At 46.7% G+C, this 26,546-nt stretch overlaps 1 protein-coding gene across 1 annotated transcript in view; it reads right to left on the minus strand.

Annotated features, from left to right (window-relative positions):
• HEPH (hephaestin) overlaps positions 1-26,546 on the minus strand; it is a 93,876-nt gene that overhangs the window by 45,578 nt on the left and 21,752 nt on the right. The window contains 8 exon segments of the mRNA XM_030210270.1: positions 1,919-2,055; positions 4,780-4,993; positions 6,791-7,003; positions 12,306-12,453; positions 14,816-15,027; positions 18,449-18,580; positions 19,030-19,169; positions 25,821-25,995. Coding sequence (XP_030066130.1) covers positions 1,919-2,055; positions 4,780-4,993; positions 6,791-7,003; positions 12,306-12,453; positions 14,816-15,027; positions 18,449-18,580; positions 19,030-19,169; positions 25,821-25,995 — 1,371 coding nt within the window.

The raw sequence follows: 26,546 nt of genomic DNA on the forward strand, positions 1-26,546 counted from the left end.
ATACGAGCAGGAGCCTTTCCTGTCCACCTAAGCTCCTGGAGATATGCAGCCCTGGTGACAAATGTTCAGATGCAAAATGTTTTTTCTCCAAAGCACTTATAATTTTAGTCAGCACCAGATGCAATGGGAAATAAATGATCTTGTCCAAAATCAGAAGGATCGTCAGCGGCAGAAACAGGATTTTAATCCTAGTTTACGCTACCACTGCTGTAACTACTATGCCATGTAATCTCCCTTGGTCAATCATTTTTAAGGTGATCCAGAAGAAGGCAAAAATATGCAGGGGCATTTTCGAAAGAGAAGGGCGCCCATCTTCCGACACAAATCGGGAGATGGGCGTCCTTCTCTCAGGGTCGCCCAAATCGGCATAATCGAAAGCCGATTTTGGGCATCCTCAACTGTAGTCCATCGCGGGGACGACCAAAGTTCACGGGGGCGTGTCGGAGGCTTAGCAAAGGCGGGATTGGGGCGTGCTTAACACATGGGTGTCCTCAGCCGATAATGGAAAAAAGAAGGGCGACCATGACGAGCATTTGGTCAATTTTACTTGATCCATTTTTTTTCAAGACCAAGCCTCAAAAAGGTGCCCAAACTGACCAGATGACCACCGGAGGGAATCAGGGATGACCTCCCCTTACTCCCCCAGTGATCACCAACCCCCTCCCACCCTAAAAAAATTTTTACCAGCCTCTATGCCAGCCTCAAATGTCATACCCAGCTCCATCACAGTAGTATGCAGGTCCCTGGAACAGTTTTTAGTGGGTGCAGTGCACTTCAGGCAGGTGGACCCAGGCCCACCCCCCCCCCTACCTGTTACACTTGTGGTGGTAAATGTGAGCCCTCCAAAACCCACCCGAAACCCACTGTACCCACATCTAGGTGCCCCCCCTTCACCCCCTAGGGCTATGGTAATGGTATAACAGTTGTGGGGAGTGGGTTTTGTGGGGGTGGGGGGGCTTAGCACCCAAGGTAAGGGAGCTATGCAGCTGGGAGCAATTTGTGAAGTCCACTGCAGTGCCCCCTAGGGTGCCCGGTTGGTGTCCTGGCATATGAGGGGGACCAGTGCACTACAAATGCTGGCTCCTCCCATGACCAAATGCCTTGGATTTGGTCGTTTTTGAGATGGGCGTCCTCGATTTCCATTATCGCCAAAAACCGGGGTCGACCATCTCTAAGGACGACTATCTCTAAGGTCGACCTAAATGTTAAGATTTGGGCGTCCACGACCGTATTATCGAAACGAAAGATGGACACCAATCTTGTTTCGATAATAGCGGTTTCCCCGGCCCTTCGCCGGGACGTCCTTAGAGTTGGGCGCCCTTAGAGATGGTCGTCCCCGTTCGATTATGCCCCTCATGGTCGTTCAGCCAATCATGTGCTGAAAGGAATAAATGTCCTTTAAACATTAAAAAAAAAAATCAAATCTGTTCTTCAGAAGTCACCCCTTTCACGGCCTCCAATTTGGTGGATTCTATGCCTACAATGACTCCTTTCGTTAATGTGCATAACAGTGGCGTAGCTATGTGGGGCCACGGGGGGCCTGGGCCCCCCTCAAAAAAAACCCTGGTTTTGCTGGTGGGGGTCCCCAACCACTGTCAGCTGAAGCCTTGTCCAGCGCCGGTCTCCGGCGCCACTGCGTTGCCTGCCCTGCTCTTTCTTCCCCCTAACGTCCTGCACGCTCCTTTTAGTGAACCCCCGCCAGCCAAGGTATTTACTGCAGCAGTGGGTAGGGAGGGGCAGGGCGGCAGACCAATATTGTCCCCCCCTCCACCTTGGGCTCTGGCCCCCTCCCACTGCGAGGTCTGGCTACGCCCCTGGTGCATAAGCAATGTCCAAAGATTGTTTGTCCATGGCTTTTGAGACCATTGATGTACCTCCTTCAGATATCAGGAACAACACAGTACACAGTACTTCTTACCCAGAATACCCAAGTGTTGCTGGTCCACCGTCCCCTCCAGGGGGGTTTGAAACGTCTCATCCACGTACTCCCGGTACACCACCTTCTTGTACTGTGACCCAAGACCATCTTCGTTACCAACAAAGACACGGCTGTTGCTTGAAAAAGAAAAGTCTGCTGGACACTTAAAATGCTAAGAATCAATAAAACACTTCAGTACTGTTGTGCGCTGGTGTTTGTAGTATTTTTGGACTGTGTAGTGTGTGTATATTATGGGCAATTCCATAAGTACATAAGTACATAAGTAATGCCATACTGGGAAAAGACTAAGGGTCCATCAAGCCCAGCATCTTGTCCACGACAGCGGCCAATCCAGGCCAAGGGCACCTGGCAAGCTTCCCAAACGTACAAACATTCTATACTTGTTATTCCTGGGATTTTGGATTTTTCCAAGTCCGTTTAGTAGCGGTTTATGGATTTGTCCTTTAGGAAACCGTCCAACCCCTTTTTAAACTCTGCTAAGCTAACCGCCTTCACCACATTTTCCGGCAGAGTTCCAGAATTTAATTACACGTTGGGTGAAGAAAAATTTTCTCCGATTTGTTTTAAATTTACTACACTGTAGTTTCATCGCATGCCCCCTAGTCCTAGTATTTTTGGAAAGCGTGAACAGAAGCTTCACATCCACCTGTTCCACTCCACTCATTATTTTATATACCTCTATCATGTCTCCCCTCAGCCGTCTCTTCTCCAAGCTGTATAGCCCTAGCCTCCTTAGTCTTTCTTCATAGGGAAGTCGTCCCATCCCCGCTATCATTTTAGTCGCCCTTCGCTGCACCTTTTCCAATTCTACTATATCTTTCTTGAGATGCGGCGACCAGAATTGAACACAATACTCAAGGTGCGGTCGCACCATGGAGCGTCCAATGTTAGGTGTGTTAATGTTCAGAATATTGTGCGTAATACCTGCATAATTGCTGGCAGGCTATCTAGGCGCTTTTCAGCAAGCACCCACTTAACTTAGATAATATGTATTTGCAAGGGAGGCCTACAGAGGGGAGGAGCAAGAGGAGACATAGGCGAAGCTCCGCTCCTGGACGTAACTTACAGAATACTGCAAATTATGCAGATCCTTGGCACATTTATTGTATATATTTATTTGGACTTTGCTCACACCTTTTCAGTAGTAGCTCAGGGTGAGTTACACTGATGACACTGATGTCTCATCTCTGGCTGGTGTAAGTGTGGGCAGCTAAAGCTTAGGTAAGCTGATACCGGGTTCTGCCAGTGTTCTGTAAAGGAACCCTGGAACAAACCCCTTATAGTCAAAGGTATTTAACTGAACCCAGGTCTGGGACTCCCCCTCTCTCTCCCCCTCTCCCTTTCCATGCTCCAGCATCTCCCATCTATGACCCCTCTCCCCCCCCCCCCCCCCCCCGTCATGTACCTCAAAGAGTCCTTTTCTCCATGCAGGGGCACTGACAGCTACATAGGCTGTTTACTGCTGGTACGGAAACTTCTCTCTGCCCGGTCCAACATCTCCCCCCCCCCCCTGAGATCAACATCTCCGTCCCCTCCTCTACGGTCCAACACCTATTTCTCTCTTTCTCTCTCCCTTCAAACCTGAATCCAACAACAGCTTTACAAGACCAGCATCTCCCCCTCTTTCCCCTCCATTCCTGGGCCCACCTGCCCCCTTCTATCATAGCTTTCTGCTTCTTCTAGGGCACACAGTAGCAGAAAGAAGTTCCAGAATCAGCGATAGATGTCCTATGTAGCTGCCAGTGCTCATGCATGGAGAAAAGGACATTTTAAGGTACATGATGAGTGGGGGGTGGTTTCGGAGACTGGAGATGCCAGAGCGAGGAAGGGGAGAAGGTGAGAAAGAGGGGAGTCCAGGGCCCAGAAATGGAGGGGAAAGGGGGGAGATGTTGGTCTTGGAAAGCTGTTGTTGGATCCAGGTTTGAAGGGAGGGAGAAAGAGAGAAAGAGGTGTTGGACCCTAGAGAAGGAGGGGACGGAGATGTTGATCCTGGAGGGGGAGATGTTGGACTGGGGGGAGGGATTTAGATGGTGGAGTTGAAGGTGCAGAGATGGAGGAAGCAGAGGGAAGAGGCAGAGATGGTGGAGTCATGGGGGCAGAGGGCGGGGTAGAGATGATAGCTTGCTGGAGATGAGGGGGCAAAGATGGTAGACTGGGGAGAAGAGGGGATGGCGGCAAAGATGATGCATCTGAGGGGAGGGAGAGATAATGCACTTGTGGGGATAAAAAGGGAGCGAGATGTTGGACTTGGGGAGGGGGGAGAGATATGTGACCCAAAGGTGGAGGGGAGGGAGAGAGAGGGGGAGAGAAATGTGGGACCTGGAGGCAGAGGAGAGGTTTTGTATTATTTTACAGTGTACTTGGTAGTGGAGAGATTTATGTGGCTAGGCTACTATAGGGGTGGAGCCATAGTGACCCCACCCCTAAGGTTGCCCTGTATGAGTATTAGTACCTTTTTTCCTACAAAAAAAGCACTTGGTATGCTAATACTGGGTTATACTAGTGTTCTGTAATGTCTTCATAAAGGCTGTTAATAAATCCCAGTAAATAAATACATAAATACATAAATAAATACATAAATAAATAAGGTAAGGTGAAGCTAAGTTCTACTAGTATTCTATAATGTAACCTGGGTCCCTAGTTTTTGTTATAGAATTGGCTTCTATAGCCCACCCTCAGAGCACCTAATGGAGGTGTCTAGTTGTAGAATTGCCTCCATTTTGTCTTCCTATTGGTAATAGTGATATATAAATTCTGCTGTCCGAGGTCCTGGATCCACTTGGGAATTCATTTCTGAAGATCCCAGTGGTCCCTGAGCTGTGTCCATAGAGCTGCTTTACCTCTCCATCCCAGAACTCTTGCGTTGTGCTAACTTCCAGCTCTTGTCTGGACAGTAGTCCCACTCCACCTCCTCCGCCATGATATAGTGCATCCGCACGGCCTCGTAGTGCCAACTCGCACTTTCCGCATCTGGACGGCAAGGGGAAACCGTGTATTGCTGCTTCATCCCATCCAGAAAATGGCTGCTGGTTTGACAACTTATCTCGAAAGTGCCTGCAACAAAGGGGAAGAAAATAACCCTGTACAAGGGAGGCCGGTGGCAATGTAAATATTCAAACTACCACTCCTTATATTTCATCTCTTTCAAAAAAAAAGTCTCAAAGCAACTTACAATGATAATAAATTACTTCTCTACACTGTGACTAATTTTCCAAGGGAATTAGCTAATGTGTCTCCCCCCAATCGCTAAGAAGCCCTGCAACGTACAATTGAATCTTCCACAAGGCTATAGTGATGTCTAATCCCCCTGTAGTGCTTGCCGCTTTCTGTAAGCCCACAGCCACTGTGGACTTAGGGGTGTAGCTCCCACTCCAACATGGCACACAGATTGGCCCTGCCAGGTTCTTACTCTGGAAATGCAGGGGTAAGCCAGAATTATGTCACTCAAAAGCAGTCTCCGATAAATCTGTGCTCACTCTTGGTTCCCCAACCCAAGCTTTAAATATTTGCCAGTGATACATTCATTATGAGAGTCAGGGAAGAAAAAGAGTGGGACCTGATTCTTCAGATAAACTCTGCCGTCATCCTGTGTTAAAAAGGATTCTGGTTGTCTCTGGAAACCAGAACCTGCTGGATGTAGTCTGCGGCTTGGCCATTCAATCCAAATACGACTTGTGACATTTTTTTTTCAAGACTCCCACAGGACGGTCCGTTCCCTTACCTGACAATTTCTGCTGAGTCAGGACAGACTGCCACAGAAATTAGCATCTTTTGAGAAGTCTGTGTTATACTAGGCTCAAAATTCAGCTATCCATATCCACTCCAGTAAGCATTAGGTTTATTTTCAATTCATTTGTCTTTTTTTTCCAAGATTTTTTAATGTATTTTAGGTCATTTCACATATGTGCTTTAATGGAAATTTAACACATGTTGTAGCTTTACAATGTACACTAATTGATGTAAAACATGTTAATTCATCATTTAGTGAATATTAAATCAATTTAACACACACTAAAATGTTTAAGGCTGACTCCTCACTAACAAAGTACATCCCTAGTAAATATGAACTGGGCCTGAGACACAGCTGCTCACCCAAGGACCCTGTTTACTAAGGTGCGCTAATGTTTTTAGTGCATGCTAAAAAAATTAGCGCACCTTAGTAAACCCTAGGACATAGTAAACAGGGTCCTTATAAGTCCGCTATACATGTGATGATAATTTGAGTTATGTATTTATTTGTATCATGAATGATGACTTTATCACCTGCTTAGATTACAGAAAAAAGCAGGTAACCAACAGCAAGGTAAGAGATATTACATGAAATTTCACAAGCTGTTGAAAAGCCCGTTTGTTTGCACTGGCTTACGGGTAGCATTTTATGTTGTAAAGGCGGTTAGCTTAGCGGAGTTTAAAAAAGGTTTGAACGGCTTCCTAAAGGAAAAGTCCATAGACCGTTATTCAATGGACTTGGGGAAAATCCACTATTTCTGGGATAAGCAGTATAAAATGTTTTGTACATTTTTGGGATCTTGCCGGGTGTTTGTGACCTGGATTGGCCACTGTTTGGAAACAGGATGCTGGGCTGGATGGACCTTTGGTCTTTCCCAGTATGGCATGTACTTTTTAAGGATCATCTAGTGTTATCTTTTAATTGCATGTTTGTCGTATTTTGACTGTGCATTGCAGTTAATCATCTAGATCAGTTTTTTTTATCAGATAGGTGATCTATAAAATTGTCAATGAATTAAATAAGTACATTAACAATAATGCTTCACTGGACCAGGCTAGGGGACTTCCCCAGTTACTGCTTGGGGGGGGGGGGGGGGGGGAAGCCTATGCTGTTATGTCTACCTGTCTGATCCGGCTGCATGAAGACAGTGGCAAACACATGAGGGAAGAGAGCAGTGCTGTCCTTCCGCTTTCCACCCAGCTGGACAGTGTTACCCTGAAACAGAGGGGTGTGCACGTCCATCTCGGAGCCCAGGCCCAGCAGGTGCCAGGATACACGATCTCCTCTGCACATTTCCAGTCCTGGCAAGTTAGAGAACATGAAGCCATTCATTGCTGCAAAGGAAACACAAACACACGCCATGAATATCTGCGGCTTACTGTTACGCACAGAGATGTCAGTATTGAATTATTGTCTGGTAGGCGTTAAAGTACAACTAGGCAGGAAAAACTATTTTAGGGTGACCAGATGGCTCCTAGGATACCAGAAACGTTTTCAACAATCTTAGCTCCCAAAGTATTTGCAATTTACAATGCCTTTTTTTTAAATTAGAAAATGCAAGATTACAGATCCCAGAATGCTTTGGTGTGCAATTAAAAAATCTGGACTGATCGATGCCCACCTAGTTCCCGTTATCTTTCACTGCCTTCAGACACTTGGAGGGCAATTTTGAAACTCCACAGGAGGCTCAGTTTTAAAGGGAAGCTCCTTGTGGAATTAGCCTTTGAAAGCAGGTGCAAAGCAAAGAGATTTCAGGCGAAATAACATGCATAGTTTAAACCACTTATGGAGGAGAGGGGATGACACTCGGGCTGGGTTTGTCCCATATACCCCGGATTCTATATATGGCAATTATATTTCTGTGCATAAATTGGCACACATACCTGATCTGTGTCTGGGACTTAATTGGTTGCAGTGGCGTTCCTAGGGGGGCGGACACCCGGGGCGGCACCCCGCCCCCCGGGTGCAGCGCAGACCCCCTCTGCAAAAGAGCCCCCCCGGGTGCATGCCACTGGGAGGGTGCCGCAGCGCGCGCCTGCTGCGAGTTTACTAACTTTGCTCGTTCGCTGCAGCTCCCTCTGCCCCGGAACAGGAAGTAACCTGTTCCGGGGCAGAGGGAGCTGCAGCGAACGAGAGAAGTTAGCGAACTCTCGCAGCAGGCACGCACCGCGGCACCCCCCAGCGGCGTGCACCCGGGGTGGACCGCCCCCCCCCCCTTGGTACGCCACTGATTGGGTGACAAGTCAATCTTGTTTATACTTGCTTGCAATGTTACTGACACTACTGTATCAGAACAACTTTCTATTTGCCTATTTTATCGTTACCTGGAAATTGGCATCTGGCAGAGGATGACCTCCTTGCTTTTATTTCAAATATCTGTGTCAATCATCCAAATTAGGAGATATTAACCTAGCAAACCCCAACAAAAAAAGACTTTTTGAATTTCTTATCCTCCTGGAATTTCTTACACCCACACACTCCTGTCTCTCGTTCGAAAGGTCACCCTCTTGATCTTTTTGCTTATAGATTTACCAACTCATTAGCCTGGAATGACTTCCTGAGGGAGATGGTGGGAAAAACAAACTGTGGCAGAATTCAAAAAGGAGTGAGAGGAACACAGAGGATCTCTAATTAGAAAATGAATGATATCAAAAACAAAACTTAAAGAGTCACATATGTGTTTTCATGTCAAGTGGTACTTAGATGGTAACTGTGGCTGCATCAATTAAGCCCGGTGCTAGGTTGGCTTATAAGTACATAAGTACATAAGTAATGCCATACTGGGAAAAGACCAAGGGTCCATCGAGCACAGCATCCTGTCCACGACAGCGGCCAATCCAGGCCAAGGGCACCTGGCGAGCTTCCCAAACGTACAAACATTCTATACATGTTATTCCTGGAATTGTGGATTTTTCCCAAGTCCATTTAGTAGTGGTTTATGGACTTGTCCTTTAGGAAACCGTCCAACCCCTTTTTAAACTCTGCTAAGCTAACTGCCTTCTCCACTTTCTCCGGCAACGAATTCCAGAGTTTAATTACACGTTGGGTGAAGAAAATTTTCTCCGATTTGTTTTAAATTTACTACTCTGTAGTTTCATCGCATGCCCCCTAGTCCTAGTATTTTTGGAAAGCGTGAACAGACGCTTCACATCCATCTGTTCCACTCCACTCATTATTTTATATACCTCTATCATGTCTCCCCTCAGCCGTCTCTTCTCCAAGCTGAAAAGCCCTAGCCTCCTTAGTCTTTCTTCATAGGGAAGTCGTCCCATCCCCGCTATCATTTTAGTTGCCCTTCGCTGCACCTTTTCCAATTCCACTATATCTTTCTTGAGATGCGGCGACCAGAATTGAACACAATACTCAAGGTGCAGTTGCACCATGGAGCGATATAACGGCATTATAACATCCTCACACCTGTTTTCTATACCTTTCCTAATAATACCCAATATTCTATTCGCTTTCTTTGCCGCAGCAGCACACTGAGCAGAAGGTTTCAGCGTGTTATCGACGACGACACCCAGATCCCTTTCTTGGTCCGTAACTCCTAACGTGGAACCTTGCATGACGTAGCTATAATTCGGGTTCTTTTTTCCCACATGCATCACCTTGCACTTGCTCACATTAAACATCATCTGCCATCTAGCCGCCCAGTCTCCCAGTCTCGTAAGGTCCATCTGTAATTTTTCACTATCCTGTCACGAGTTAACGACTTTGAATAACTTGTACGGTCTAAGTCCCGCATATGGCGATCGGGTTTAGGATGGGCTGGACTCCAGTGGTTGGGAACATGAGGGCAGTGCCGGGCAGACTTTTACGGACTTTGTCCCACAAATGACAAGACAGATTTGGATAGGCTGGAATGGGCTTTGAAGGCAACTCCAGTAGTTGGAACATAAGAACAGAGCCAGGCGTACTTCTATGGTCCATGTCCCAGAAACACCAAAGAAAGACCATGGTTGTTGGGCAGACTGGATGGACCATTCAGGTCTTTATCAGTACTGTGCTGACATTAACCCAACACATTATTACTTGGAATGCCCTCCCGCGGGAGGTGGTGGAGATGAAAACGGTAGCGGAATTCAAGCATGCGTGGGATAAACATAAAGGAATCCTGTGCAGAAGGAAGGGATCCTCAGGAGCTTAGCCGAGATTGGGAGGCGGGGCTGGTGTTTGGGTGGTGGGGCTAGTTCTGGGCAAGACTTCTACGGTCTATGTCCTGAAAATGGCAGATACAAATCAAGGTAAGGTATACACAAGAAGTAGCACATATGAGTTTATCTTGTTGGGCAGACTGGATGGACCGTGCAGGTCTTTTTCTGCCATCATCTACTATGTATGTTACTAAGTATTTGAATATTTTCCTCTGGTTTTCTTTTTTTTGGCTGCAAAGGTTTTTTCTCCATTAGGGAGCTGTTTTCCTTTGCACTTGGTTTCAGAAGATTATTAAAACCTGTGATAAGAGGAGACCATCTCTGTAGGCACCCCGGGCTGTTAAGCAGTGGCGTAACAGGGGGGGGCTGCCACCCAGGGCGGTTCGCCATTGCACCCCCCCCCCCGGGTGCAGCACGATGACATCCCCCCCCCCCTCAGTGCATCGACACCCCCCTTGCCCCCCGACCAGCTCCCGCACCCTACCTTTAAAAAGAATATCGGAAGCCGAGGCGAGGCACAGCGCCTTGCGCCTGCCCTGCACGTAAAAGAAATGTGGACCGTCGGGCCTTCCCTCGCTCTATCTGTCCCACCCTCCGCTGACGCAACTTCCTATTTCCGCAAGGGCGGGACAATTAGAGCGAGGGAAGGCCCGACGGTCCACATTTCTTTTACGTGCAGGGCAGGCGCTGCGCCTCGCCTCGGATTCCGATATTCTTTTTAAAGGTAGGGTGCGGGAGCTGGTCGGGGGGAGGGTGTCGATGCGCCGGGGGGGGGGAGCTGGCAGGGAGCACCCCCCTGAACTGACACCCGGGGCGGACCGCCCCTCCCGCCCCCCCCCCCCCCCCCTTGCTACGCCACTGCTGTTGAGGTTTCCTTTTTTAAGTTTTATATCATATATAATGGTCTGGGTAAAAGTCAAGATTTAGAGCAAATTGTTTATTGATCGGTATTGATTGATTTATGACATCTTTATCCCATATTATCCCAAACAAGATCAAATTCAATGTGGCTCAGAAGTAACAAACATCAAGAGAAGAACAATCCAGTATTTTCCATAGATAGATAGATAACTCAGTACAGAATTAGACATAATTAAGTGAAAGAATTTAATCAAGCTGTGCCAAGAAACTAGCGTCAGTTAGATTCTTCGACAAGGGTAACATTAAGGTAACACTACACGTCTTCAGGATTTTCAAGCTGTACTGGTCAAGGATAATAAGGTTGAACTTACCATGCACTATTTCCCGTGCTAGAAAATCATTTGCTATTTTCTACCATGGGGGATGTTCCCAGCGGTAATCAGCAGCGTGGCCACGTTAACGGCCGGTCTGATTACCGCAGGAGTAAGCGTGTGAGCCCTTACCGCTGAGTAAATAGGTGGTGTTAAGGGTTCAGGGAGTAAATTTCCGCACACTACTTTTAATATTAGCGCACCGCCATTTACCGCCCCATTAATAAAAGGCCTTTTTACCCACCATGGTAAAAAATGCTCCAGCGCTTGCTGGAGGAGTGGCCTGGTGATTAGAGCACCGGTCTTGCAATCCAGAGGTGGCCAGTTCAAATCCCACCGCTGCTCCTTGTGTGATATTGGGCAAGTCACTTAACCCTCCATTGCCTCAGGTACAAACTTAAATTGTGAACCCTCCTGGGACAGAAAAATATCCAGAGTACCTAATGTAACTCACCTTGAGCAAAATCTAAATAAAATAATTTCACTTATCCAAACTAGCACAGACCACTTTTTACCACAGCTTAGTAAAAGGACCCCTAAGGGCGTTGTTAAGGCCAATTAGCATCTAATTAATCTTTTAAGTTACGTATGCCAATCACTTTGTTCTCTAAGTTATGCACACAAATTTGCATGTTAGTTGGCAATTTGGGTGAACAGCTTTCGAGAATTAAAGGGATGATCTTAGGAGTAACCTAAGGAAGTATTATTTTACAGAAAGGGTGGTGGAGGCGTGGAATGGCCTCCCGGTGGAGGTGGTGGAGTTGAGGACTGTTCCAGAATTTAAAAAGGCATGGGACAAGCATGTGGGATCACTTAGGAACAGGAAGAATTAGGGATTACAGAGGATGGGCAGACTGGATGGGTCATATGGCCTTTATCTGCAGTCATGTTTCTATGTTTCTATGATCTCTGTGACAGTAACATAGTAACATAGTAGATGATGGCAGAAAAAGACCTGCACGGTCCATCTAGTCTGCCCAACAAGGTAAACTCATATGTGCTACTTCTTGTGTATACCTTACCTTGATTTGTATCTGCCATTTTCAGGGCACAGACCGTAGAAGTCTTGCCCAGCACTAGCCCCGCCTCCCAAACACCAGCCCCACCTCCCAGTGATAAGTAGCAGATGCTTAAAGGCTATGGAGAAGAACCAGGGCTCGTAGACAGTGGTCAACCAGTGAGCATTAAGATAGAAGGAGGGACCCCAGATTGAGAATAAAATATAAGAAGGTAAATATAAATCAGCATACAGTACATCCTATTGGACTTCTGGAATTCTTCATCGTTGGGGGCAGTTTTCCGATCCAACGCAGCATACATAATATTCAGGTCAATCAACCAACTGAGGTTCTCATCAAAGATGGTGTAGAGGAGATAGAACTCCTTGTCCACGCCTTTCTGGAGGTAAAAAAAAAAAATGGGAAAGAACAGCTTCCTCTTTCCTGTTTCTCTTGTTTAGGCTCAGAACATACCCCTGAGTTCTCTAAATCGCACCTAAAATTGCACTTTCCCAATGTAATTGAAAAACAAGCCGATCAGTGCCGATAATAGAGTATCAATGATCAATTATTGGCACTAATTGGTATTAATTAAAATGTACGCATGCAATTTTAGTCACAGGGTGCCGCGTGTAAATTTTATGCACAGTTCCAAAAGGGGGGCACAGCCGTGGGAGGATCAGGGCCGTTCCTCCAATTTATGTGCGCTGTTATAGAATACGGGTGATCGCTTAATTCAGGCGAGAGGATTTAGCACTGGGTTTACTTGGTGCAAAACCCTCACGCCCAAAGTTAGGCGCCGATTCTGGCACTTAGCACTCTTCTGTATACAGCACCTAACTTGCAGCACCTCCTATAGAATAGCAGTTAATGTGTGTGTGGGGGGGGGGGGGGGAGGTTGGCGCCGATTTTTCAGTGCTATTTATAGAATTTGGTTCCAAATGTGCAATTTGCAATGTCAGAAGAAGGGTTACCTTGAAAAGCTAATTAAAAAAATGTATTGTTCGTTCAATTTATTTATTTATTTATAACGCTTATACCCTGCGCTTTCCCGCTTATAGCAGGTTCAGTGCGGCTTACGTGGAGGGGCATAATCGAATGCAAACGCCTATCTCCATGGGCGTTTATCTCCGAGAACGGGTCCGTGAAGGGGCGGGCCGAACCGTATTTTCGAAAAAATGGACGTTTTTGAGCTGGGCGTTTGTTTTTTTTTTTTAGCAATAATGGAAACTAAAAACGCCCAGCTCAAAAACGTCCTAATCCGAGCCATTTGGTGGTGGGAGGGGCCACGATTGGTAGTACACTCGCCCCCCCTGACATGCCAGGACACCAACTGGGCACCCTAGGTCAGTGCGGTGGACTTCAGAAAAAGCTCCCACATGCATAGCTCCCTTACCACGGGTGCTGAGCACCCAACCCCCCTCCCCCAAAACCCACTACCCACAAATGTACAACACTACCATAGCTGTTAGGGGTGAAGGGGGCACCTACATGTGGGTACAGTGGGTTTTGGAGGCCTCCCATTTACCAGCACAAGTGTTGCAGGTGGGGGGGGGGGGCCTGGGTCCACCTGCCTGAAGTGCACTGCGGTACCCACTAAAAGTGCTCCAGGGACCTGCATACACGCAGGCCTCTAGGACTTGTTGCTGCTGTGTAACCTTGGCACACCAGTTGACACCTGAAGACTAATCTCTTTGAAAAAGTCCTTTATTTGAATAAGCACGTTTACTCACAGTTAACTGCAGATCAGAGGTTGTGCCCCACTGGTAAAGAGTCTCCCTGGTACTGAGATTAGCAGTAGGTCAGAGCTGGCAGAATGCTGTACAATGCCCTCTTTTAGTCACATTCAAGGTAAGAACTAAGTTGTCTAACGTGGCTAACACAGGAAAGGGAACTAAAACTGGCTTACAAAAATGGCCACTACCTCATGGACTACCGGAAACAAAACTGGACACACTCTGACCCAGTTAGCAGGGGGAAAAGCACCATGGGAGTAGAGCCCATTACCCTACACCCACCACAATGCATTGCTGATGTGACTCTGCAGTGCACCTAACAGAAAAGGTGTCACACTCACCCAAGAGCCACATCGCAACCAGGGAAAGGCTGTCGGAGGATACAACACATTCTGCTGTCATGGAGGTGGGTACGGCATTTGAGGCTGGCATACAGGCTGTGAAAAAGTTTTTAAAGTGGGGGGGGGGGGGGGTTGGTGGGATGGAGTTAGTGACCACTGGGGGAGTCCCGGGACGTCATCCCCGATTCCCTCCAGTGATCATCTGGACAGTTGGGGCACTTTTTTTGGACTTGTTCGTGAAAAAAAAAAGGGTCCAAAAAAAGTGACCCAAAATCGCGGTAAAAACGCCTTTTTTTTTCCGATTATCAGCTACAGATGCCAATCTCTCCTCGGCTGATAACCACATCCCAGTCCCGCCTCTGACACGCCTCCGACATGCCCCCGTCAACTTTATTCGTTTCCGCAACGGAGTGCAGTTGGAAACGCCCAAAATCGGCTTTCGATTATACCGATTTGGGCGCCTTTGCGAGAAAAACGCCCATCTCCCGATTTGGGTCGAAATCTAGGCGTTTTTCTCTTTCGATTATAAGCTGGATAGTATTTCATGTTTACAAAATAACATAGAATGGATACAGTTATAATATAGTGAATAAAGAGGTGGTCGAGAGGCATCATCTTATTTTCATTTCTATATTTAGTCTTACTTCTATTTATTACTGATGTCATCAATAAATGTGCTATTTACCTGTCTTCCATCGTCATGGAGGGTTCCAGTTTTGCAGGTGACCAGTGGCCCCACCAATCCAGCATTGGTGTCTCTGATAGGATCCACCGCGGAGTAATACATCCAGGTCAAGCAAGGCGGGTCACTTTCTGTGGGTCCCACATGCGGAGGGACAGTCCAGCGGTAGGTGAACCTCTGCAGAGGCTGGACAGAAACATTTCGGCCTGGTAGACCTGAGGTGAGAACAAGGGCATTTCTCAAGGGCTGCCATTGCCAGGGTTCCCCAAATTTCTCTTCTATCTTATTAATGTTAGCTGTGCCTCCATTTTAATGTTGCCAGCTGTGTCTATCTCAGCCAGAGAAATGAAAGGTTTAAAAAAAATTTACTGCCCACAAGAGTAAATCCTCACAACCATTAAAATCAATTTCAGAACCTGAATTCAGTAAACGCCTTAGAGGCATAAGCCCATAAGCCTTTAACCTTGGGTTTTACAGCTAGCCAAGTGACAAATCTACTCTGTTTGTGCTGGAGGAACAGGCTTCCTGATGTCTTTCAAACGCAGGGCCGCCGAGAGGGGGGGACAGTGGGGACAAAAGTCCCGGGGTCCGGGCCTCCAGGGGGGCCCGGCGCCGCCGCCTGGCCCGCCCTCCGTCACTCCCAGAACTAACCTTAAGCCTCCTTTCACTTCGCAGCAAGCAGCAGCAGGTCAGGCCACTCCTTCCTTCCATGTCCCGCCCTCCCCTGACGTAACGTCTGCGAGGGCGGGGAACGGAAGGAAGGAGGAGAGGTCTGCCCTGCCGCTGCTTGCTGCACAGTGAAAGGAGACTTAAGGTTAGTTCCGAGGGCCCGGCCCGATAGCGGGTGGAGAGGAGCCCGGCGACCTCGGGTGGGTGGGCGGCGGGGGGGGGCCCGGCGATCTCGGGTGGGCGGCGACCTCGGGTGGGTGGGGCCCGGGGGCGGCCTTGTCCCGGGCCCGGCTCCGGCTCTCGGCGGCCCTGTTCAAACGTAAAGAGAGTTTATTCCATCAGTCCCCCTGTAGGAACTAACTTGCATCGAACAAGGTACATTTCCTCAGACATGAGGGACACAGTTCCAGTGCCGGCAGTTCTGTACAACGGAAACCTAGAGGAGCCATCATGAGAGGGTCTGTTTTCACCTCCATCGATGAGTCTTAGCTTTCAAGACAGACTGGATACATTTAAAGAGTAAATTCTACAAACAAAGTACAAGAAAGCAATTTTACCAAGACACTGCCTAGATGTACATGTTGCAGTGAAGGTGGACTGAGGGTGGTCTGGGCTCCATGTCCGGATGCCACCCTACACCCTCCCTACCACTGCGCTGCTTCAACCGCTACCGCCATAGCTCATGCCCCCCGCTGCCCCAGTCCTCCCTGAAGGGCCCTGGTGGTCTCTGTGGGGGGAGAAGCAGATTCTTTCCTGCCCGCTGCACTCCCACTATTCCCCTGTTAAACGCTAACACGCTTATACATTTCCTATGGGCGCGTTAGCGTTTAACGCGCGTAAGTAAACATACCCCTTAAGCAGTTACTGATGTCTCAGGCTGCTTTTATTTGGAACTCATTTGCTTTAAAATTGGTTATCAATAGAAATCAAACAAAATAAAACATGGAAAAGAAAATAAGACGGTGCCTTTTTTATTGGACATAACTTAATACATTTTTTGATTACCTTTCGAAGGTTGCCCTTCTTTGTCAGATCGGAAATAAGCAAATGTGTTAGCTGACAGAGTATATAAGTGAAAACATTCAAGCATTACTATGACAGTAAAATAGATACTATTGGAGATTCTACATGGAATGTTGCTACTATTGGAGATTCTACATGGAATGTTGCTATTCCAGTAGCAACATTCCATGTAGAAGGCTGCGCAGGCTTCTGTTTCTGTGAGTCTGACGTCCTGCACGGCCACATAGGTGATCCGCAAGGGCCAACTTCTACATGGAATGTTGTTAGTGGAATAGCAACATTCCATGTAGAATCTATAGAAATCAAACAAAATAAAACATGGAAAAGAAAATAAGATGATACCTTTTTTATTGGACATAACTTAATACATTTCTTGATTAGCTTTCGAAGGTTGCCCTTCTTCCTCAGATCGGAAATAAGCAAATGTGGTAGATGACAGTATATATAAGTGAAACATCTCAATGACAGCCTTCGAAAGCTAATCAAGAAATGTATTAATTTATGTCCAATAAAAAGGTATCATCTTATTTTCTTTTCCATGCTACCACACCTCTCTACTTTAAAATTGGAAAACTTGAAGAGTTATGACAGTTTTCGGAAACTTCCGAAGACTACGCTTTTTAACAAATTTGATAGATAATTCTCCTTATTATTTAGTTGATATAATTATAGTTCCTGAGGTTTATGTATCTCTTTTTTTGCTTTATATTTAATTGTAAACTACCTAGAACTCATGGGTTACATCTAGGAGTGGCCTAATGGCTAGTGAAGCGAGCTTTGATCCTGACAACATGGGTTGAATTCCCACTGCAGCTCCTTTTGACCTTGGGCAAGTCACTTAATCCTCCATTCTGTTTCTGTGTGAGTCGTCCTGACGTCCTGCACATTCAACATGCAGGATGACTCACACAGAAGAAACTGAATCCTAGGCTTCCACAACAGCTGCAGCAGCGCGCCGACCCAGAGACCAGCTGAGGAGGACTTCGGCTGATGGGGGTTGGGGACCCTCGCCAGCACAGGTACCTGACAGCAGCGGTGGCGGGAAGGGGGGGTTGAAAGGGGAGGGGCGCCGGGGGGGTCAAAGGTGGCAGGGGTACATGGTGGGGGGGGCCTAAAATGTGCCCCCTCACCTCGGGCTATGGCCCCCCCTCCCGCTGAAGTCTGGCTACACCTCTGTTTCAAAGCCATATATATTTAGGACTCCTTTTACTAAGCCGTGGTAAAAAGTGGCTTTCGATAATGTAGGCGCGGGTTTTGGGCGCGCGCAGAAATATTTTTCAGCGCACGTACCAAAAATGCCTTTTTAAAATTTTTGCCGAAAATGGATGTGCAGCATAATCAAAATTGCCACGCGTCCATTTTGGGTGTCTGACCTTATCGCCAGCCATAAACCTAGCAGTAACGACCTACACGTGTCAGACGTCCACTACGCGCATCCGAAAATAAAAAATATTTTTCAGATGTACATAGCGGACATGCGCCAAAAATGAAATTACTGCAAGAGGCATAAGGTAGTCAGGCAGTAAGTTCATTTCGGTGTGTGTTGGACGCACATAGAGCCTTGCATGGCTTAGTAAAAGGGGCCCTTATTTATTTGGATTTTGCTCCCACCTTTTTCAACAGTAGCTCAAGGTGAGTTATATTCAGGTACACTGGGTATTTCCCTGCCCCTGGAGGGCTCACAATCTAAGTTTGCACCTGAGGAAATGGAGGGTTAAGTGACTTGCCCAAGATCACAAGGAGCAGCAGTGGGATTTGACTGGCCACTCAGGATGTCAAGACCAGTGCTCAAGCCACTAGGCCACTCCTCCATTGAGTCTTTGGGAGACTCCAAAGTAAGTGAGAAAGGGAAGAAACCAGCCTGAAGCGAGCAAGGACTGAGTGTTGAGCTTAGAGCTCACGTATACGTTTCCATGTGATAATTCAAGAAAAGTTGGAGCAAACCATCACTGTACAGGGTCCCCTCCGAATCCTTTCCGTAAAACACCCCGTGTGGCTGCATGCTGTAAGGCCTGGAGGCTTTGTTGTAGAACATCACCAGGATGGTGTCTCCAACTTCTCCTTTAATGACTGGGCCTGTACGCAAGAGGAAGGGAAGGGACAGTCAGTAACGGAATATGTCTGAGTCTCCAGGCCATACATGAAACAGAATACAAAGCCATCAACCTCAGTATTTACGTGGCACTGGTTGAATAATGAGACCACAAAAGATCTGTGATATTCCAAGGTCAACAATACTACTGGGAATCGAGATCCAGTAAGATCCTAATCAGTAGGTGTCAATCTAAGGATTTACTAAAATAAACTCCCTGGGTTCAGGAAGTCATTTTTTACCTGAGAAACATAAATGGCTTGAGGTCTTTTTGCACGATGTTGCTCTCTTCTGGAACACCAGAAACAAACAATTTCCCAACCTGAGCATGGGACAGTTGGAGAAAGGCGAGCCCAATGCATGGCCATCTTCTTGAGACCTATTTATTGATAAAACTACTTGGGCCTCCCCTATCTTGTAACCACAGACCTACCAAGTATCCCAAGATGCTTTTCTTCCTCGCTCTGCTTCTTCTCCACCCGAAAGGTCTCATCTGTGTATGCCACATATTTCACCTTCCAGTACTTCCCACCCAGCCTGGTGTGACTTTTCTTGAAAAACATCTCAGAATGACTAAACACAGAAAACACACGTGATTGTATAACTGAGAAGGAAACAGCGGTTTCTCTCTTGCTACAGTTCTCCAGGTCATCAGGAACAGTATGAGTCAGTGCTAATGTTACAATCAATTTATTCTGTCCTTGTAGCATACCACCACGTTTTACAATTGTAGAGATGCCTAACTTCTGATTCAGGGTCACATATGAAGACAAAACTCAGGGACCCTTTTACAAAGGCAAAAAAGGGCCTAAGTACGCATTATAATAATTATGAGACCTCGTCAATAATCAGAAGGATACTACTACTACTATTTAGCATTTCTATAGCGCTACAAGGCGTACGCAGCGCTGCACAAACATAGAAGAAAGACAGTCCCTACTCAAAGAGCTTACAATCTAATAGACAAAAAAATAAATAAAGTAAGCAAATCAAATCAATTAATGTGAACGGGAAGGAAGAGAGGAGGGTAGGTGGAGGCGAGTGGTTACAAGTGGTTACGAGTCAAAAGCAATGTTAAAGAGGTGGGCTTTCAGTCTAGATTTAAAGGTGGCCAAGGATGGGGCAAGACGTAGGGGCTCAGGAAGTTTATTCCAGGCGTAGGATGCAGCGAGACAGAAGGCGCGAAGTCTGGAGTTGGCAGTAGTGGAGAAGGGAACAGATAAGAAGGATTGATCCATGGAGCAAAGTGCACGGGAAGGGGTGTAGGGAAGGACGAGTGTGGAGAGATACTGGGGAGCAGCAGAGTGAGTACATTCATAGGTTAGTAGAAGAAGTTTGAACAGGATGCGAAAACGGATAGGGAGCCAGTGAAGGGTCTTGAGGAGAGGGGTAGTATGAGTAAAGCGACTCTGGCGGAAGATGAGACGGGCAGCAGAGTTTTGAACCGACTGGAGAGGGGAGAGGTGACTAAGTGGGAGGCCAGCAAGAAGCAGATTGCAGTAGTCTAAATGAGAGGTGACAAGGGTGTGGATGAGGGTTTTGGTAGAGTGCTCGGAAAGAAAGGGTTGGATTTTACGGATGTTGTAAAGAAAGAAACGACAGGTCTTGGCAATCTGCTAGATATGAGCAGAGAAAGAGAGAGAAGAGTCAAAGATGACCCCAAGGTTTCGAGCTGAGGAGACAGGGAGAATGAGAGAGCCATCAACAGAAATAGAAAACGGGGGGAGCGGGGAGGTGGGTTTGAGGGGGGGGAAATGAGAAGGATACTGGGATTAGGCGAATATGAGAAATTAGCTCTCAAAGTTTATTGATTACTCACCAAAAGCAGGATTAACACAAGATCATCAAAGTGCATAAATCAGTCATTTCGTTTCTCATATTGGGAGAGCAGCGCTCCGTGACACACAACAGGTGCCTTCACAGTTTACTGTATTCTCCGACTGACTTAACAAATTGCCAGTATTTATACTTTCCTTCTACCATTGTTTTCTATTAGCCTATACATTTGGCCACCTGCAATGTCATCATAATTGGCACATACATCCAATTATGACCAAGTTTCAACCTCAGTGAGTTTGCTTATCTCCCATCTAATTATGACCAAGTTTTATTATATATTCAGTATGTCCAGCATGCGTCAAATCAGTATTATCGCTTGTCCAGCGCATGCACCTGGCAGTAATTCTGAGATTGGCACGCACCCAAAACACACAGTAAAAAAATAATTTTCTATTTTCTACTGCGGGGGCGTTCCCTACAGTAAACGTAGTTGGCGCATGCTGGATGGTTACCGTCCGGGTAACACGTGAGGCCTTACCGCTAAGTCAATGGGAGGCGTTAAGGGCTCAGGCCGTAAATAGATGCACGCTGGTTTAAATTTTGCCGCACGTCCAGTTCCAAGCCCAACCCCCCCCCTTTTATTTTCTAGATGCGGTAGAGAAATGGTCCAGCGTGCGTCCAACCCACGCTACCGCAGGCCATTTTTTTGGTGTGCCTTTGTAAAAGGGCCTCTCGGTTCTTACATTCCACAAATTTACTAAGGACAGCAAACTTGAAACACAGAATTGACTGGATGGCAAAATGAAAATAAGAAAAACTGTCACAGAGGGTTCTGAACTGTACTACTGCTGTGATGAAGTTTTCTTCAAATATTTTGCCTGAATGGGGAGTAAAAAGCAATGCTTTCTGTAGGTTTACTCATAGAAACAGTTGTGGCTGTAGCTAAAGCAGGGTTGCCAGGTGGAAAAATTTTTTCCCACCCAATCGAGCCCAAATCCAGCCCAAAACCCGCCCAAAGTCAAACCCGCCCCTGACACCCCCACCCCCGCGTCATCACCCCCGCCCCCGCCGTCATCAACCCCGCCCCCGCCGTCATCGGCCCCGCCTCTCCAGTCATTGACCCCGCCTCTCCCATCATTGGCCCCGCCTCTCCCGTCACTAACCCCGCCCCCCGCGGCCGAAAAAACCGCTTTTAAAACTGCCCAAAAGAACCAAAAGGAGCCCAAAAAACCGCAACCCGCCGCGGGCAAATATTTCCCGTGGCGGGTCGCGGAAAACCGCCCAATTGGGCGGTAAAACCGCCCACCTGGCAACACTGAGCTAAAGGCCTGAGACCAGTGTTGCCAGATGGAAAAAATTTGTCACGTCCAAAGCCAGCCCAACTGCCCCCCCCACAAAGTCAATTTGCATGTGAATGACATCATTAATAAATATTAATGAGGCCATTTGCATACAAATGACATCATTAAGCCCGCCTCTGACCCAAGGCAACTAGTGAATCCTATGGTAATTGTGTGTGTTAAGCAGCATCTATATACCCTGGAGAAAAGGAGACAGGGGTGATATAGGAAGGTGGTAGAACTAGAGGGCATGAATTGAGGTTGAATGGGGGGGTCGACTCAGGAATAATGTTAGGAAGTACTTTTTCATGGAGAGGGTGGTGATGGAAATTTATTAATATTTATTATTTTATTATTAGGATTTATTTACCACCTTTTTGAAAGAATTCACTCAAGACGGTGTAAAGTAAGAATAAATCAAACATGAGCAATAGACAATTACAGCAGTAAAAATATTCAAATAACAATATACTACTTACAATGTCAACACAATACGTAATAGAACATTGTAATTGACAGGAAAGGGTATAAGCAAGGATGGAACATATAGATAGGTAAGAGAGTAAGAGGAGTTAGACAGTAAGGTGACTAATTTAAAGAAAGGTGCACACGAGGTCAGAGAGATGGTTAAATATTATCTTCTATTTATTTTATTTATTTGTTGCACTTGTATCCCACATTTTCCCACCTATTTGCAAGCTCAATATGGCTTACATAGTACCTTGATGGCGACCGCCAGTTCTGGTATGAGAAATACAGGGTGGTATTGCGTTAAAGTTCATAAGTGACAGAGTAAATTAAGTAGTAAGGAGAAAGAGTTAAGTTTTGTTCAGTTATGGTATAAACATATGAAAATGGTAACAGAATTCAAAAATGCGTGCAATAAACACAACGGAATCCTGTACAGAAGCTTAGTGGTGATTAGAGAGCAACACCAGTAACTGGGAAGGAAAGCCGGTGCTGGACAGACATCTTCAGTCTGTACCCTAAAAGTGGCAAGGACCAATCAAGATCAAGTATAAATATGCAGTATATATATATATTTTTTTTTTTTCTGTATCCCGCACTTTCCCACTCATGGCAGGCTCAATGTGGCTTACATGGGGCAATGGAGGGTTAAGTGACTTGTCCAGAGTCACAAGGAGCTGCCTGTGCCTGAAGTGGGAATGGAACTCAGTTCCCCAGGACCAAAGTCCACCACCCTAACCACTAGGCCACTCCTCCACTGTTGCTACTATTTGACATTCTACATGGAATGTTGCTATTCCACTAGCAACATTCCATGTAGACGTCGGCCCTTGCAGATCACCAATGTGGCCGCGCAGGCTTCTGCTTCTGTGAGTCTGACGTCCTGCACGTACGTGCAGGACGTCAGACTCACAGAAACAGAAGCCTGCGCAGCCTTCTACATGGAATGTTGCTAGTGGAATAGCAACATTCCATGTAGAATCTCCAATAGTAGCAACATTCCATGTAGAATCTCCAATAGTATCTATTTTATTTTTGTTACATTTGTACCCTCCGCTTTCCCACTCATGGCAGGCTCAATGCGGCTTACATGGGGCAATGGAGGGTTAAGTGACTTGCCCAGAGTCACAAGGAGCACAAGGAGCTACCTGTGCCTGAAGTGGGAATCGAACTCAGTTCCTCAGGACCAAAGTCCACCACCCTAACCACTAGGCCACATCATATCTTATACTATGAGTTTATCTTGTTGGGCAGACTGGATGGACCGTAAAGGTCTTTATCTGCCATCATCTACTATGTAAATAGGGACTTAATCCCTCCCCCTCTTCATTTTGAGCTCTCTGCTTTACTCATTCTCACAGCTCAAGCTTCCAGTCCGTACACAGTCCAAATATGCCACCCAGAGCCCAGTACCAGAGCTGCAGCTGCAGCAAAATGAGACAGAGTGACAGAAACAGCAGCTACAGTTCAGTGCCAAAATATGCGCATCACGCCGTCCTACATTACATGCACATAGTAAAGACCCTTCACAGCGGTTCCATTACCCTATTACAATTAATAGCAGCCTGCTAGCCATCAAATGATTACACTAGACAAACTACAATTTGCAGGACCCGTTCAGGATTTAGACCTAACCTTCTGAGCCCTAGAACTACCAGGTGGCTTTAAAGCATCCACTATTTATTTAAAACAAACAAAAAAACCTGTTATAATGTATAAGAGAAAGATGGGAGGAAGCTTAGCAGGTAGCTAATGTGTAGAATTCAAAACCTGGATACAGTGTGAATAACTGAGTAGCCCCAACGGGTTAAGATCACTGGGACATTCCAAATCCAATCGATAAAAAGCCGGATGCATGAAAACTGGTCATAGTGTTACAAGAGAAAACACCAGAACAACACTGATTATAGAAGTGACAGATTCTGTGAATCAGGTGGAGAGGAAGACGATCCTCAAATATCAAGAAATACAGTCAAAGGCCAAGAAAATGTGGCAGAAAGATACCGAAATATTTCCCATGGTATTGGGAGGCACACAGGCTTGATTAAAAGGAATTTCCAAGCACACCTGGAGCGCTGTTCCCTCTAAGCTGAGGGAGTCCTCCACCTACAGCCGTACCAGTGTGTGGGGGAGGTGCTGTATCACCTTTTCAGTAGTGATGGACAGGCAAGTTCTACAGACTCCAGGGAACATGCCTATCCCTACATATTGAAAACACATTGAAGCACCACGCCCTACTAATAGCAAAGCAGTTGGAGGACACCTACTCAGCTTAGAGGGAACAATGAAGGGGTTACCTTTTGAATGCCAGAAGGTTTGGGCAAGTTTCTGCAGGAAAAATCCATAATTTGCTATTGAGACAGGCATGGGGAGGCAGCTGCTTGCCCCGGGATTGATAGCATGGAATGTTCTTACTCTTTGTAGATTCTGAATGGAATCTTGCTACTCTTTAGGATTCCGGAATCTCGCTTTTCTTTGGGGTTCCTACTTGGAATGTTAATACTCTTTGAGATTCTGCATGGAATCTTGCTATTCTTTGGGGTTCTACATGGAATGTTGCTGCTATTTGGGTTTCTGCCAGGTACTTGTGACCTGGATTGGCCACTGTTGGAAACAGGATGCTGGGCTTGATGGACCTTCGGTCTGTCCCAGTGTGGCAACACTTATGTACTTGGGATTCTGAATGGAATCTTGCTACTCTTTGGGGTTCTACATGGAATGTTGCTATACTTTGAAATTCTGAATGGAATCTTGTTAGTCTTTAGAATTCTAGAATCTTGCTGTTCTTTGCAGCTCTACATGGAATGTTGCTACTCTTTAGGTTTCTGCCAGGTACTTGTGACCTGGATTGGCCACTGTTGGAAGCAGGATATTGGGCTAGATGGATAACTGGTCTGACCCAGTATGGCTACTCTTATGTTCTATGGAAGCTCTCTTTGCTATGATGCAAGTAGTGCAGTGAGCTTGAGCAGTAGATTTGAAAGACTGAGATCATACTTCATATACCCTGGCTTAGGAGTGAGGTTCATTACTGTCATAATATACGCAAGATGGGAGACACTGCCCCTGGAGTTGGGAGAAATTGGATACCTTTTTTTTTTTTGTTACATTTGTACCCCGCGCTTTCCCACTCATGGCAGGCTCTATGCGGCGGGCAATGGAGGGTTAAGTGACTTGCCCAGAGTCACAAGGAGCAGCCTGTGCCGGGAATCGAACTCAGTTCCTCAGGACCAAAGTCCACCACCCTAACCACTAGGCCACTCCTCCGCTCTTAACAACACAAGGAAATCTGGAAGGATTGTAAAAAAACTAAAAATCTGGACCTTATATATATAAATAGGAGAACTCTATGGAATTATTGTATCCATTGATGCCAATTGTAAAAAAGCCCCCTGGGTGATCTCCCCTGGGTGCTTCATGGAAGTCCTTAGAAACTAGGTGGAAGTATGAGGCTCTCACAAAGTTTGGTCAATTCTTTCATGGTCTCACTGGATTCACAAATTTTAAAGAAACCTATAGTTTAATCGAGTTTTCAGGTGATCAGGGGCAGGCTGAATGAGTCTTTGATAATAAGAAGACAACTGATGGCCTTAGGTTTGTAGACTGCAAACCCCACAGCCGTTCCATTGCCTCTTACCTGTTTGGTTCCAGCAGACTTTTTCCAGTGCTTTTATCAACTCCTGAGGGTCCATAATCCCACTGAACTTCCTTTGCAGCTATAAAGTACTTCCAAAGTTTCCCCGTAAGGTGGGATTCAGACACTGGAGTCTCTGTGTGACATGTTTTAACATCATAGAGTGCCTGCATTCCAGCTGTCAAAGATGTAAACACAGCAGAATTAATTTGGGATATGCAAACCAAAGCTAATCAAAGCAGAGATGTAGAGCAATGAAGCCAAAATATTAACGAAAGAAAAAGACGGCAGCGCTATATACGTTTAAATAGCAACTTTGAGGTACCCAACAGTGCCGTAGCGAGGGCGGCTGACACCCGGGGGCGGGTTGCTGCTGCTCACCCCCCCCCCCCCGGGTGCAGCACGGCACCCCCCCTCGGCGCGCACCCTCACCCCCCCAGAGTGCATTCTTACTTGATTTGGAAGCGAGGGGCGGGCGAGAGGGCCCGAGTGCACGTCGCTGGGAGCTGCGTCGGCTCCGTTGGTTCCTTGCTCTCTCTGCCCCGGAACAGGAAGTAACCTGTTCCGGGGCAGAGGGAGCAGGGAACCGGCGGAGCCGACACCCCCCCAGCGGCGTGCACCCGGGGCGGACCGCCCCACCGCCCCCCTTCCTACGCCACTGGTACCCAACTATGTAACAGTGATCATCACACAATATGGTTTGATATAAGGGCAAAGGTGGAGTGGAGA

Source organism: Microcaecilia unicolor, chromosome 7, assembly GCF_901765095.1.
Source record: "Microcaecilia unicolor chromosome 7, aMicUni1.1, whole genome shotgun sequence".
Taxonomy (NCBI): domain Eukaryota; kingdom Metazoa; phylum Chordata; class Amphibia; order Gymnophiona; family Siphonopidae; genus Microcaecilia; species Microcaecilia unicolor.